Source organism: Trachymyrmex septentrionalis, unplaced genomic scaffold (assembly GCF_001594115.1).
Source record: "Trachymyrmex septentrionalis isolate Tsep2-gDNA-1 unplaced genomic scaffold, Tsep1.0 scaffold13, whole genome shotgun sequence".
NCBI classification, from domain to species: domain Eukaryota; kingdom Metazoa; phylum Arthropoda; class Insecta; order Hymenoptera; family Formicidae; genus Trachymyrmex; species Trachymyrmex septentrionalis.
Genome location: NW_017304438.1, coordinates 2,605,262 through 2,619,681, shown reverse-complemented (window position 1 = coordinate 2,619,681; position 14,420 = coordinate 2,605,262). Strand labels below are relative to the sequence as shown.

The window sequence follows — 14,420 nt, the reverse complement described above, 5'->3', positions numbered from 1 at the left end:
ATGAGGTATATAAATAATGTTTCTTTTTGACAGAAAAAGAAAGTAAGAGGAAGAAAGGTAGAGAAAATGCTTCATCTATTTAGTCTGCAAAACACTGCCTTTCGAAAATGACTTTCTTATTTCAAGTTTATAAAAAATGACTACATTTGTATAAAGTTACATTTAAATGGAATAAATTCTATCGAATGTAAATAGAATTCTACTAGCAGAATCCTACAGAGGTCCTCAAAGTAATTTCTTTTGCGATTTTCTCACGCGTTTGATACGAATCACTCTGCCATATTGTCGAATCAAAAACCTGTTTATCACGTCAGACGAGATTTTTGGATTAAGCGACAATTACGCGATTACGGATAAGGAACATTTTTCCTTTTGACCGACTCTCGTCTCCTTCGATAGATATCAGCATTCGTGCAGGCACTAAAAATCTTGAGGTGACCCTACGCGGTTAATAATACTATCAGTATTAACAAATACTGACAATATTACTGATTGTACGTCGTTAATATTGATGGATTGACATAGAATACGGTGATCTGGAATTTAACTCTCGATCAACATCGCTTTATTAAAAACCACAGTACATCATCATCATCATCATCATCATCATTATTATTATTATTATTATTATTATAGTTATTATTATTATATTCACAGTGCAATAGACAATGTACATAAAACAAAAATACATCGTTAATAATACTGATCGTGTATGAAATTGTAAAAATATTGGTACATACTGTCAGTATTACTGATTCGATATTACTGATCAGCATTATTGATCGTGTAAGATCGCCTTCGGAGTCAGCGAGTTTTTAGGATTTGCAGAAGAGCGATGTGGAACACATTGTGCTGTATATATCGGTAAATAGGCATTTATCCATTACACAGCACTTGATGCTCCGTATCGTGTCTTCGTGCTTTTGGATTATTTACGAGGCGGATGAGACCTGACTCTCGTAACGTTCTGCAGACTCGGATTGCGAGGAAGTGTCCATTATTCAACAGGATGGCCTGTTTCAAAATATCTCTTCGTTGATGGATTACTTAATTCATATGTTTCAAATAACATTCATCGGTAACGGATATAACATATTTTGATTCGTGTTTGAACGAAGCATAATCGTCGATCGATTAATTTTTCATCAATAAGAATTACTGGTTGTAGACTCTCAAAATTCAAATAATGTAGGAAATTAGGCAAACAAGAGTTCGGTACGATATTTAATGCGCAATCATTGATTATATGTAAATTATATATAAATTATATAAATTATATTCTTGACTTGCTGTACACTCGAACGTTTCGACCACCTCTTGGGATCATCCTCAGCGAGATGAACAAAGAAAAAGAAATATAATAAAGTTTTCACCCTCCTACGTATTAAAATTTTATTATATTTCTTTTTCTTCGTTGAGGATGATCCCAAGAAGTGGTCGAAACGTTCGAGTGTGAATATAATTTATGTATACATATAATCAATGATTGTGCATTAAGTACCGCACCAAATTTTCATTTGTCTAATTTCCTACATTATTTTAATTTTTTATTGTTGATTTCGCAATAAAAAAATCAGAAGGTATTAATCTTTAAGTAAGTTGGGTGGCCACATCACATCGGATATGTTAAAGAATTTCTTAAAATTGTAAATATGATTACACAACAACTTGGAATAAAGCCTTTAACAGTCAAGCTGGATCTTAGGTGCTTAAATAATTCAGTGTGAGTTTATACACCATATGTGTAACTTAAATTTCATATATGGTTTTCTTTATACCTTTGTTCTAAAAAAAGGAAATAAAAAGTATTGCCCAGATGCCTAGAAGTCTGAAAATTTATTATTTTTACATCTCTCTATCTTATAAGGGTATAATTAATGTAAATTTAATTATAACATAAACATTCACAAGCAAGTGTTACATGTTCCGTTTTCTTCAATATTTATTGGTTATAAAAAAATTTGACTGTTACTCCCCGTATTTAAATAAAGTATTTAAATTTAGTTTATTATAAAATAAACGTTATATATCCCCTAGAAATAAATTTTTAAGTATTTTTATCCCATTTAAAATTGTGTTATATTTTATTAAGTACGTTTTTGTTAATCAATAAATATTAATTATTAATGTCAGAGTATCCGTTGACCGCGTCAAACTGTTAATAACTTAACAATAATGGTTAATGAAGAGCATTGTTTTTGCAAAATTGTCCATTCGGATTTCAATACTAATGAGAATAATTACAAAATTTTTATTCGCTTCAATAGCGAATAAATAACTGTTGCACATCGTTATATCGTGAATATATTCTGCATGATGTTACACACCTTTCATTACGCTTGCATGCTCAGTCAATTGGGATCTCGTGTCGCTTTTCCAATTTTCCACGAGGTGAGTGCAGCCGACAGCGACATAACATGATTATTATACAAAAGCGATACGCTATTGGAGATAAAATGAAATTGAAATTTCCATTGTATTGAGTTTCCCAGATTTTACGAGTCTATTGTAAGCTTCCCCTTTCTTTATTTGATAATTTTATTAGCGCAGTATTGTTTAATGCAAAGTAATTACACTTTTTGCCGTTTTCAATAAATTACACGGTTTTTATAAGTCAAGATTTTTCTACTGTCCGTGACAAAAAGATAGATTATCATTCAAATGCCGTGCTTCCATCTTTCATTGTTTCCAGAAATCATTTCATTGTGTCCGCCTTCTATCCCAGACTCGTCAATAGTAACTACTGTCGCAGTCAGACGAAGGTAGTTTACCTACGTTCGATCAGACAGTTATCCAACTCGCCATTCACCGCTAAAGCAAAGGCGTGATATATATTTCTTAAAAATAGCTATATTTTTTTATATTATATACTTAAATTATATAAGACAAAAATCTTTTAACGCAAATTTTGTATGCAAAATTATTTTTCCATTTTTTTGTATTTTTTAAATAGATAACAATATAAATATAACCGATAATATATATTTATTTTCGTACATCACGCGTCATATTTTAATGTGCAACGATTTATTCGATTCGTATCGACGTTAAGCGTTTAAAATAAACTGGATTACCCAGTTCTTAAAATAAGCTGATATTGATATTGAGCTACATATGTATTCGTGATAAGCATCATCCCACATAGAACTATCGCTGACGTACTTATAACAACCTTGTGCAAAAATTCATTTAGCAGTCCTATTTTCTTCAAAATAGGACTTTAAAATTAAAGGAGAAAAAAATATAAATAAACAGTAAATAATTTCTATTTCCGTATATATCGTGTTTTAGGTTGGTGGGTAATAAATTATTCAATGTCGTGTCGGCGTTTAAATTGAGTTACTCCGTTTCTAGGTTGATATATTTTTCTTGGAAAGCAGAATATTACGCAGTATGATTTCGATTCTGCGACGTTCGCCCGAAGTTACTTTAATTCTCGACGTAAAATGAATTACGTCGTAAAATGTAAGAGCAGCGTCTTGTACTTGTCCAAGATAGGACGATACATCGTGACTCTGACTGCTCTGACGAAGTTTCCGGTTGCCCTTGTCAGCAACATCCTTGGTTCTTTCGTCCTCGCTACTTTTGCGTGTCAAGGCTCATATTCTGGTCCATACCCCATCCCCTTGGCCGTCATCTCTCGATCTACCCTCATTCGTCTCTCCTCGCGATGCACCATCGCGCAGCAACGGTATCGGGGGTAGTGCGTATTCACGTTTTAGCGACCGACTTAACCACTGTAGAGTTACGCGCAGGCGTTACGCTGTCGTCGCCGGGCGGGAGAACGGGGAACGCTTGGGGATACGGCGAAATCCTGGCAAATCAATACGGCAATGTCCGCCGGTAACCAGGCAGTCGGGGCTCATCCTTTGCGAGTAACGTGTCGGAAGTCCACGCGCACGCTCAGTTATATCGGCAATATACTGATTAGAACAGTCCATTGAATCAGTCATCTTCGTCTTCGTCATCGTCGCCGTGCAAACGCGAATCGATTCCTCTTATTTCCGCCTAGAGCTTGGAATCAGCTTCACGAAGTGAAGTGTGCTAGTTGGAAGGAGAACGGTGATACCGAACGGTAACGTACTTGAGGAAAACGGCTAACAGCCCTCTTGGGTAACTGACCTTGTGCAACAGCACGAACAGTTGAGCTCTTGAGAAAAGGAACTACTCGAGCAATTTCGTAGACGAGGATCTCGTAAACTGAAGTTACCTGCGACACCTTCTCATTTATAGAGAAGAGATAGACAGGCATATTTCGGAGCGCACGAGTCGTTTTAGGGTCGTTTTACATTTCGACGTAGAAGATACTACGCATATACCGGGAAAGTTAGATAAAGAGACGTCGGGCGGAGATTAGACGATCTCTCGCGAGCTCTAGCAGAGCCACTGATTATTATTATTATCAACGTCACTAGGAGGATAGTCCGATCCCATCCCGGTACCACGATCGAATTAGTAGGCATTCGCCAAGCCGCCAGGCTACTACGACGTCTGGTAGGCGCGAGTGATTGGTCCTTCTGCACGGATTTACCGAAACACCCCCAAAACGGCAACCCGTCGTCGTCGTGGTGCTGCCGGGGCCCCGCCGTTAGCCGCGAGAGATCGCGAGAAGGGAGTTTGGGGAGATCGGCGGGAGGATCGGCCTGTTCGTACGCGACCAGCACCGGTCACTGGTACGCCGCTTGCTGGCGGCCCAGTGAGATGGAAGAAAAGTCCTCTGCCCGATTCTCCGAATATCTGTTCGCCAAGATGGGCGGGCAGGACGTCTCGGCCTCTCAGGGTCCCCGCAAGGTGACCGCCGACACCAGAAAGTGGATGCGAGAGAACCTGCTACTCTTGGTCACCCTGTCCGGCGTACTCTTTGGCGTAATTCTCGGTGAGCGACGAAAATGTTGATTTCTTCTTGTCACATTTATTACTAACACGACGAATTAAAGCACTTGAGAAACTGTAATTTCAGAATATTTCTTTTCGAAGAAACTGTGTTTTATTTCGAAAAGAAAAGAGAACTTTTCCAAAGAGAGTTAATTTCTAATTTTTAACTTTTCTTTTTTGCGTTAATTTCAATATAAATGCCATATATATGTAATTATGATACAATATTAAATGGAACAGTTAAATAAAACAGTATTAAGTAAAATTATTATTATTATTATATAACTTTAGGATAATTAATAAATTGATAGCAATTTTGTATTACTTTCTACAATTGACTGTTGTTTGCAGGCGTTGCTGATATTGAAAGACACAATAAATAATACAGAAATTAAGTAGAAAATAACTTGCGCGATATATAGAATATTTATTGTATATCGCAATCGTTAGTCGCGTTTTAGTATTCCATCTCTTTACGTCAGCTATAAATTATGACCACCATTTACAATGGTTATCATATACATGATCTATTTAGTAGTTCTATGTATAGAACTAACTCCATATTATTTAGATTTTAATCTTATTCAACCCAACAGAAATTCTTTTATCACATCAAAAAATCTTAATGTCTCTTTTTACGCTCATATAAAGATCATATAATAATAAATGCAAATGTTATATAAAAGCTAAATTAATCCCTTTAATATAAAAACTTTTTATTCCGTAATATAAACACGCACATATAATCATAATAAATACCTGTGACGTGGCGAATGTTTATAGAAATTTTACGTCAGCGCTAATACAATACGCTTTATGCTTATTGTACAATACAAGTGAGCTTTTTGCATAGGTCAATTTTACATGTATATCTCGAACGATCTAGTTCGAAATTATCATTTCGATTACGTAAAAATAAGCAACACAATTTTATCTCGTTAAAAAATGTTGCCCATCGAGATGTAGGGTTTCCTTTAATAAATTTCATCATATTGATTCCTCTTGGAAGCAATATAATAAGAACTATGTATTCGTGTAACACAGTAAGTCATGTACAGCTATCGTGAATATATCATTTGTTTATCTGCGAATGTTAATAAACGTTGAATCATATTTAATCAAGTGAGGATTGATGTTATTGGTTTCAGTTGTACAGTGTTATAGAATTGAAATGATTTATTGAATTATAACTGAAATATAACACGAAGAACGTTTTATAAATTCATTAAATTACTTAATAAATCTGTACATTTCATGTAAACGCACATAAGAATTAACGATTAGCAAAAGTATTAATAAAACAATCAATATACAAATGGGTGTTACATCTACACAAAATTTTATTTCTAACTTGATTCAGTATCTAATGAGCGAACATATAACATCCATAGATACTTGTCTATAAGTAGAAACGTTGATGGTATTGTAATAATTTATACGATGCCGCTCGATAGATCAGTCTAAATCAAAGCTTCCATTCATATTCTTTTTTAAAGATGTAGAATTCAAGGTTACACTGTTAGTCCTCATATTGTCAATTTTTCTATCGGTTTTTTAATACAATATTAAAGAAGCAATCTATTATTTGTACAATCACCTATCTCGATGAATGATTCATTTGAGAAAACATTATGCTTTATGCTTTATGGCCTTTATGAGGACGTAGATAGCTTATACAACTAATTACCATTAGGTAGAAAAGAAAAATTGCTCAAACCTTCACCTTTTCGCCAACCGCGACGCCCCTTCTTCGCGATCGAATAATAAACCAATTGACCGTAATAAATTTAAATATAGTTCAAGGACAAGCATCCTGTAGAAGTTCTTAAGAGTTTTATGCGAGCAAGTGAAAAAGTAAAGTTTTCGTGGTGCGGAATCGCGGATTAATCTGATAATATCTCGTCGCAGGGTTTGGTTTGCGACCTCTAGACCTTGGAGACGATGCGGTGATGCTGATCAGTTATCCGGGCGAGCTTTTTATGAGATTGCTAAAGCTAATGATTTTACCTCTCGTAATCGCCAGCCTCATATCAGGTGAGCTTTTTCTTTCAGCTTGCTTCGATGTACACGGTAAAGTGTACGTCGAAACGTAATCATTTTTATGTATTCAGGCTCAGCGAGCTTAAACGCCAGGATGAACGGAATGATTGCCGTTCGAACTTTGGTGTACTTCATACTAACGTCCTTACTCAATGCTGTGCTTGGCGTAGCCCTAGTACTCGTTATTCATCCCGGTAATCCCGGCATCAGGGAATCGATCGGCCCTTCGCATCATGCGAGAGCCGTTAACATATTAGACAGCCTGCTCGATCTGGGAAGGTAAATTATGTCTACGATGTCTCTCATCGCCCGATATCGATTCTGTCAATATCAATAATGCACATAGACTCACTTGGAAGTCTTCCTTTTAAAAAAAAAAAAAAAAAAAAAAAAAAAAAAAAACTGAAGCGCGATGGAGTATAAAGGTCAATACAGATATATGAGACGGTAGAAAAATAATGTAAATCGATTCCGATTTGTTTTCTTTTAAATTGCATTTAAACCTCTCGCTGAATTTGTTGACTATCGTAGCTTTCGAATCGCCAACAAAAATAGGTCGAGCACTTCCGCTGCGGTACTCCATTGCGAAAACTTTGAGAAATGTGTGCACGACGATAACGCGACATTGAAATAATATCGATCTGTGATACTCTCGTCATCGCTGAATCATTGTGGTAATACAGTTATCTAAGTCGGGTATTTGAGGTCGTGGCATTTCACGAATCGTGAACTCAACTAAATGAAATTCATCGTGATCGCAGATACTACTCGTCTAGATGAAAATAGTTTATCGATCGTACGTGTTTTATTCACGCTAGGAGCTGAAAAAACGCCGTTTAAAAATCGCGCGATGCCCAGGGCGATTCTCCAACGTGGTATTAAAATCGAGATATCGCGGTTCGGTTATCGGAAATCATTTAACAATTGTTCGCTTCAGTGACGCAATGTAAGATCGTTTTTATTGAAAAGTCGCCATAGCAGCTTGCGCCGCGATTTAATCAATGTGTAAGGGCTATGAATAAAACGAAGGCCGCGGGAATGGCGTTATTTTTAAAGTACACAGCCCCTTCTCATGTAACACGCGAAGATTCTGCCTAGACTTATTCAATGTATTCGGTCGAATATTTGAAATATATACGATTTTGAATTAATGTTTTTCCGCAGGAACATGTTTCCGGACAATTTGTTTCAAGCAGCTTTCCAACAAGTAAGGACATTCCGATTCTTACGACATGAAAATGAAACGAAAAGAACTCGAAAAGATATTGAATAATGACAATGTTGTTACAGGCGCACACAGTGTATGTCCCGAAAAAGCAACCTCACCAGAACGTCACCGACCAGTTACCAACGGCAGTCTTGGGGGATGAGGAACTGATGAGAGTGGTACAGTACAGAAGCGGCACGAACACTCTGGGTATAGTTTTCTTTTGCTTGGTCTTTGGTACGTTTCTGGGGACACTCGGCGAGAAAGGTCAGGTCGTTATAGATTTCTTCAAGGCTGTGTTCGAAGTCATCATGCGAATGGTCTCAACTGTTATGTGGTGAGCGTCATGAAAAATAGTAAATAACTTGATGTCGCTCTTCGTATAATGGAATAGAAATATTTGTATATCCTTCCAGGATGACACCCATCGGCATCACCTCTGTAATAGCGGGCAAAATACTTGGCGTGGACGATCTGGTACTGGTGATGTCGCAGCTGGCGTGGTTCATCGTCACGATCGCGATCGGTGTGTTTCTCTATCAGCTGGTGATCATGCAGCTGATATATGCGGCCTTCGTTAGAAAGAACCCCTTTAAATTCTACGCCGGCCTGGCCCAGGGTACCCTCACCGCCTTCGCCATGGCATCAACGTGAGTCGTCGATCTTCGAACCCGAGCCCGACCTTGAGAGAATCCATTTCGCCTGCCTCACAGGGCCTCGGTCAACGTTGTGATCGTATTTTTCTGACCTCCGTAGCCTCCGTCCCTCATCGGTTATCTCCCGCAGATATTCCGCACTTCCTTCCTTCCATCCTTTTGTTTCTTCTGCCACGCGGACCTTTTCTATGTTTACGCGAAATCGAGCTGGTCTGTCGCGCGATTGATATAGTGCGAGTAATTAATTTCAAAACATTTTAACGCCGTAAAAGAAAATAGACAATGAGTGATACGTGGCGATGAAAGACGTGTATTGATCGAATCGATTGATGAAGACAATATGTTTCAGCCAGCTGTGTGGAGGCTTTGCGAGGCCACAATCCCGATATTCCTTTCCCAAATCATTCGAGCCAGCTTTACATAACTTTGAGAAAAATTTGCTTCATATAATCCTCTTGCTTAGTTTCTATATAATAACGTTGTGGAAGAGCTGGCCAATTTCCAAATTATCCTTGTTAGTCTTTCTTCCATATATGACAATCTCTTTTAATGTTTGCTTGCGAGGAGAGCTCGCCATGCCACATGAGAAAGAGAAAAAGAGGGAAAGAGGTATGCAGTTCCGGGTAGCACTTAGAATGCTGATACTACCGGTTCCCGACCACCAAATCATACGAACTTCCGCAAGCTCGTAGTCATATTGTTACGCAAAACGGAATTTCGTCGTCGCGCAAAATATAACGTATTTATTGCGACAAATGAAAAATCACGGGGTTACCTTCACAATGTCCAGTAGCGATGTTATTGCGAAAAGTGAAACTACTCGGCAACGATGTTGCCCAAACCGGCGATCCGCTGACTCCGTGTTACCTGGACTGATTCGCGGTGTGGAAGTCTTCTAAGGATTCCCATAATCGGTATCTTCGAACTCTTCTCTCACGATGGCGAGGAAGGGGGAGAAGAAACCGAGCCAAAGGAGACCTCCACGCCAAACCATACGATTAATTTTAAGTCGTTTTTAACAATGAATTGGCGTAACTGAAAAAATATTGGTTGCTTGTGCCGAGCTCGCTCTTGCAGGTACGACGAGGACGTCGATGACCGGCTGTACAACTCCTGAACAACGTGCGATTATTTATCTCTCTTGAATAATTCATTTTTGAGAGTCACGCAAAGCAACGATCATTTTTTCAGTTCGCACTTACGAATCAAATTCAGTTTGCACCTCTGAAATACTTCCTTTCTTTCTTTCACTCCAACATACGTCTAATTCTAATACGAAATGAATTATCCTGTACCATTCCAATTTCCTGTTCCGCATTCCTCCATCGCTGTCGCTCCTTCCCCCCCCTTTCCCACCTGGTATTATTACTTTTAGCAGTGCTCAATATTGTTTATGATCCAGCTAGGTTTTATACAGTTGTTATCTAACTCAATCTGTTTCTCTGTGGATTAACTGTTTCCAGAAGAGAGCGTACACAACTGTGCGTACACTGTGACTGACTGAGAAACTGTTCTCAGTGTATCTGAACAGAGACTGTATGAATATCATGATGATGTATTAGAACACGCACTGCACGCGGCCTTTTGCAGGTGGTTGACTCTGAGAGACAGAGGGTAGCGCTTGGTAAGTAATTGATGGCCGCAACATGAAGGTACATACGACATTGTCTGTTGTAGAATCCACGGTGGGCGATGCGGCCTGGCGGATATCCTGGCAAATTGTGATCTAAGCTAATCCCGGTTGATTTTCAGGTTGTTCTCACGGTCATTCTGGCAGTTGTGTCTGGCACTCTTTCTACTATCCGCAGTTAACAATGCGTCGATATTAATTCCGAGTATTCCTCCTTCATTCGGATATCGTTTTTCTGTGGTTACACCCTTTCGTATATCCGTTCTGTTTCAACTCAAGCCTTAATCGGTTACGTCTCTCTGAGAAACTATCGATAAATAAACCATCGCTGTATATCTCTGTCCCGTGAATTTACGCCAGAATGACCATCACGACTGCAGCGACAGGCAACAACGTGGAGCGAATCTTTCTACCATCAACGGAAATGTGCTTTGCCCGATTTTTGCTAACGCAGCTTTGTACAGGGCTGCCGCACTTCCTGTGACTTTTCGTCTGATGACCGAGAAGCTCAAAGTCGACCCTAGAGTCACCAGATTCGTCCTGCCGATCGGTTGCAATATCAACATGGATGGTACCGCGCTCTTCGTCGCCGTCGCCAGCATATTCATTGCCCAGATGAATGGTATCTTCATGGGCTTTGGGGAGATCATCACCGTTATGTAAGTCTCCCTTCCTTGCCTTGCAATAAGTCTCTCTTTTATCGAATCAATTTTTTTTTTACAATATTTTATCTAATTATGTATTTGCTTGTATTTAATTATGTATTTATTGTCCTATTTTTTATTATCATCTCGTTTTGCAAAGTTTGACGTCCACTGCTGCTTCCGTCTCGTCGGCCTCGGTACCAAGCGCTGCGCTCGTCCTGCTGTTAGTTGTCCTAAGCGCTATTGATGCTCCCGTTAATGACGTTTCTCTTTTATTCGCAATCGATTGGTTTGTGTGAGTATCGGGCAGAATATTCTTTTATTCGTGAAATGTCTTATCTCGTAATATGCCTTATTATTACGATATGCTACGAGATAAACTAATACAAGTTTCGTTTCTAAGAATTTTAGGAAAAGAAATATCATATATATGTTATAATTTTTTCGAACGTTGTAATTCCTTCAACAATTAACAAAACGTTTTAATATTACCTATTAATGTGAATATAATTTTATATCAATTAGGGATCGGATAAGAACCACCAATAATATGCTAGGAGATTGTTACGCCGCTGCAGTTGTCGAGCAGCTCTCGAAAAAGGAATTGATGGCATTGGACGCAGCAGCCTATCAAGTAAAATACAAAACAATTATAAAATAACTTTAATAATTAATTACGCTGTGTTAGTAACGTAACTGAAACTGAAAAGGCGTGTTTAACGTTTCTATATAATTCGCCTATTTGTTCCTGCTAGCAAAACGGTTTTTATCTTCACACTGATGTAACAATGCGCAATAATTGATTTTTAGTCGGAGACTGTGCTGCCAACCACTATCGCCAATGGATGTCTTACCGCCAACAGGGTACCTGATCCTGACACCGTTGTTGTCGAGATGCAAGATGACGCACGGATAACGGGGATCGCCAAGTAAACACGCTTGTTGGTAGGGCTAGGCTATCACTTTGTACGATCATTATAAGATCATGTCAGTTTATTAATAACATCGCTTCGCGAATCGCTGATTTATCTGCCAATTAGCAAACGGGGGACTTGACGGGAAAAAAATGGAGATTGTCAAAGCTAGCTAAGCTTGATAAAATTCACACGCATTTTGCGCACACAATAAATCTTCCTCGTCATAAGAATAAACATTGAACAAATGACAATTTCGCATTTTTTCTGTGTCAAGTTTTCAAGTTGAACAGCGAAAGCATTCTACAAATTTCTTCCTTTCTTTCAGCTTCGGAATATTACACATGTCGAGAAGTGTGACGGAAGAGACCGTTTGACTAATGGTTAGTTCGGCGAAATAATTTAACGTCGCAGAATCTCATCAGCAAATAAATTGATTCTGCCATCTGTTTGAATTGTTCGACGAGGATCGTAAACGTACTTTGCGCCAAATGCGCGTTTAGTTTCCTCTCTTTGTTTTAAACAATCCTCGAAGTTCATCATGATCTTCCGTAAGGAGTTTTATAAGACAAGATGGAAGCTCTTGCGGAAAATGCGATTGCTAATGAAGACTCGAAGATATTTAATTGTCAATAAGAACGGACTACATGTTACATGTGCAGGTACAGCAATAAAAATTGAAATTACGATCGAGGCTTCCAAAGACTCGAAGGTAGCGCATTTTGTCAATCGCTATGACGATAATAATTACGCTGGATATTGTATAGGCAAAAAGTCGGGATATAAGTCGTTCAACGACTTTTAAAGGGATCAGGCTGGATTAGTAAAATATTAATCCGATTGACCGACTCACATTCGAGTAAATGATAGATAACGATCGTAGATTAACGATACACCCCTAGTAAACCCCGTAGATGATCGACGTTAAAGACCGTTTCTACGATCGATTATATAAACAGCATGTCGAATGTGGTGCCTTATTTTGCGCCAAGCAGGCAGGCGCGATGAAAGTAAAATGTCTTGCCTGAGTTTTGTTTTCTTTTTCGGGTATACCCTCGCGTGATATATATCGCGATACGTATCGCGTGTAAAACGCCGATTCCAATATATCTGACGCTTCTCGATGTGACTTAGAACATCCTAGCTCCGAAATCTGAAGATTGCAGAGCACGACTGTCATCAGTGACGCGACGAATAAATAGCTTTCTATCGGAAATAAAGAAATTTTTTACGATGTTTGGGGAGGGAGCTTGATGTGATAACTGTTAGGTAGCTATGTGCATACTACACACATATCTAGGAAAATAAATAATGTTTTAATTACCCTATAATGTTATTACTAGAATACAGTTATTACTAGACTACAACTTTAAAGACCGCTCGCTTCGCGTATTGCGTACCGATTACGTCACTGATCACAATCCAAATTAATGAGGGGAGAAATTAAGAAAATTATACGGCAACAATATACGTGTTCAGCGGAGATTAATATAGACTCCACGCTGAAAATACAGCAAAGAAGACTTACAAGCGAGTAAAAAACTTTAAATAGATTTTAAAAGCCATATCGATCTAACTATCGGACCATTAATTGACGGAAACTGATGTATAGAACCTTCCTATGTGTTCTGCTTTTGAAAAACGAATGTTTTTGCGAAAGAGTGCTTATCGAGACAGAAATTGAAACCTTGGAACGTGTATTTTGTTCAAATCGGAGATAACATTTTATACCGCTTCAGAACTATTTCAAATTTTCAAAATAAATTTCTTTTTTTCATATGGGAACAAAAAGTGTTTGAAACTTTCAATAATGTTGGTTTATATTCACGTGTAATTACACGTACGTCCAAGATTCTATCTCGTTGCACTCTTCTTCGATTAGTGCTCCCTGCCGTAGAAGAACATACCTTCCAATATGATGTTGTCCAGATCGTAGATTAGAATAAACAAGTTCGTGTTTTTCGATCGTATGTGGAAGATTATACTAATTCTTCTATGAATGACAAAGAAAACGGATATTTAAATAGCGCAGCTCATTGTCGGGCGCCCACAAGACTGGATATACAATATGATAATACCATTTTGCTAGACGTAATAATGGGTAAACGATTCCTATATATGGTTTCGCTAATACTAGGCACTAGATAGGTAGGTCGATACGTGTTTCATCGTAGAGACTGTTTAAATGTACAAACTGTTTGAGAAGATAGAGAGTACGTAGTATTATTTTTAGCAATTATTACTTATTCATCCATATAAATTGCAATACATTATTTAGATTCTTTTGGGAGCTAATTTATTCGGAATAAAATATTATTTCACGCGCGCCCCTTACAGAAATCAATTTCTATTGTTGAAAATGAATCAACCAAAAAGTAAATGCAAAACTGGATTCTTTTATTTTGAATACTCAAAGCAAGTATAAATAAAAATATTTAAAAATTATAAATTGTA

The 14,420-nt window shown here is 37.9% G+C and overlaps 2 protein-coding genes across 3 annotated transcripts in view; one reads left to right on the top strand and one right to left on the bottom strand.

The window, feature by feature from the left end:
• Positions 1 to 4,252, bottom strand: part of LOC108756663 — a 75,104-nt gene extending 70,852 nt beyond the window's left edge. Inside the window, exon 1 of the mRNA XM_018500653.1 lies at positions 4,123 to 4,252. Within this exon, the coding sequence (XP_018356155.1) occupies positions 4,123 to 4,252 (130 nt within the window). The remainder of the gene's footprint in view (positions 1 to 4,122) is intronic.
• Positions 4,253 to 4,349: 97 nt separating this feature from the next.
• On the top strand, positions 4,350 to 14,180 carry LOC108756819 (excitatory amino acid transporter). 2 transcript variants are annotated; one of them, XM_018500896.1, is made up of 11 exons: positions 4,350 to 4,876; positions 6,784 to 6,909; positions 6,987 to 7,194; positions 8,080 to 8,122; positions 8,206 to 8,459; positions 8,539 to 8,772; positions 10,873 to 11,067; positions 11,213 to 11,347; positions 11,578 to 11,686; positions 11,863 to 11,997; positions 12,295 to 14,180. In XM_018500896.1, the coding sequence occupies exons 1-10, from the start codon at positions 4,702 to 4,704 to the stop codon at positions 11,983 to 11,985; spliced, it is 1,602 nt and encodes a 533-aa protein (XP_018356398.1). In that variant the 5' UTR covers positions 4,350 to 4,701; the 3' UTR covers positions 11,986 to 11,997; positions 12,295 to 14,180. The 2 variants fall into 2 exon arrangements, with proteins under 2 accessions (XP_018356398.1, XP_018356397.1); XM_018500895.1 differs by having other exon boundaries at positions 4,702 to 4,876; positions 11,863 to 11,981.
• Positions 14,181 to 14,420: the final 240 nt, after the last annotated feature.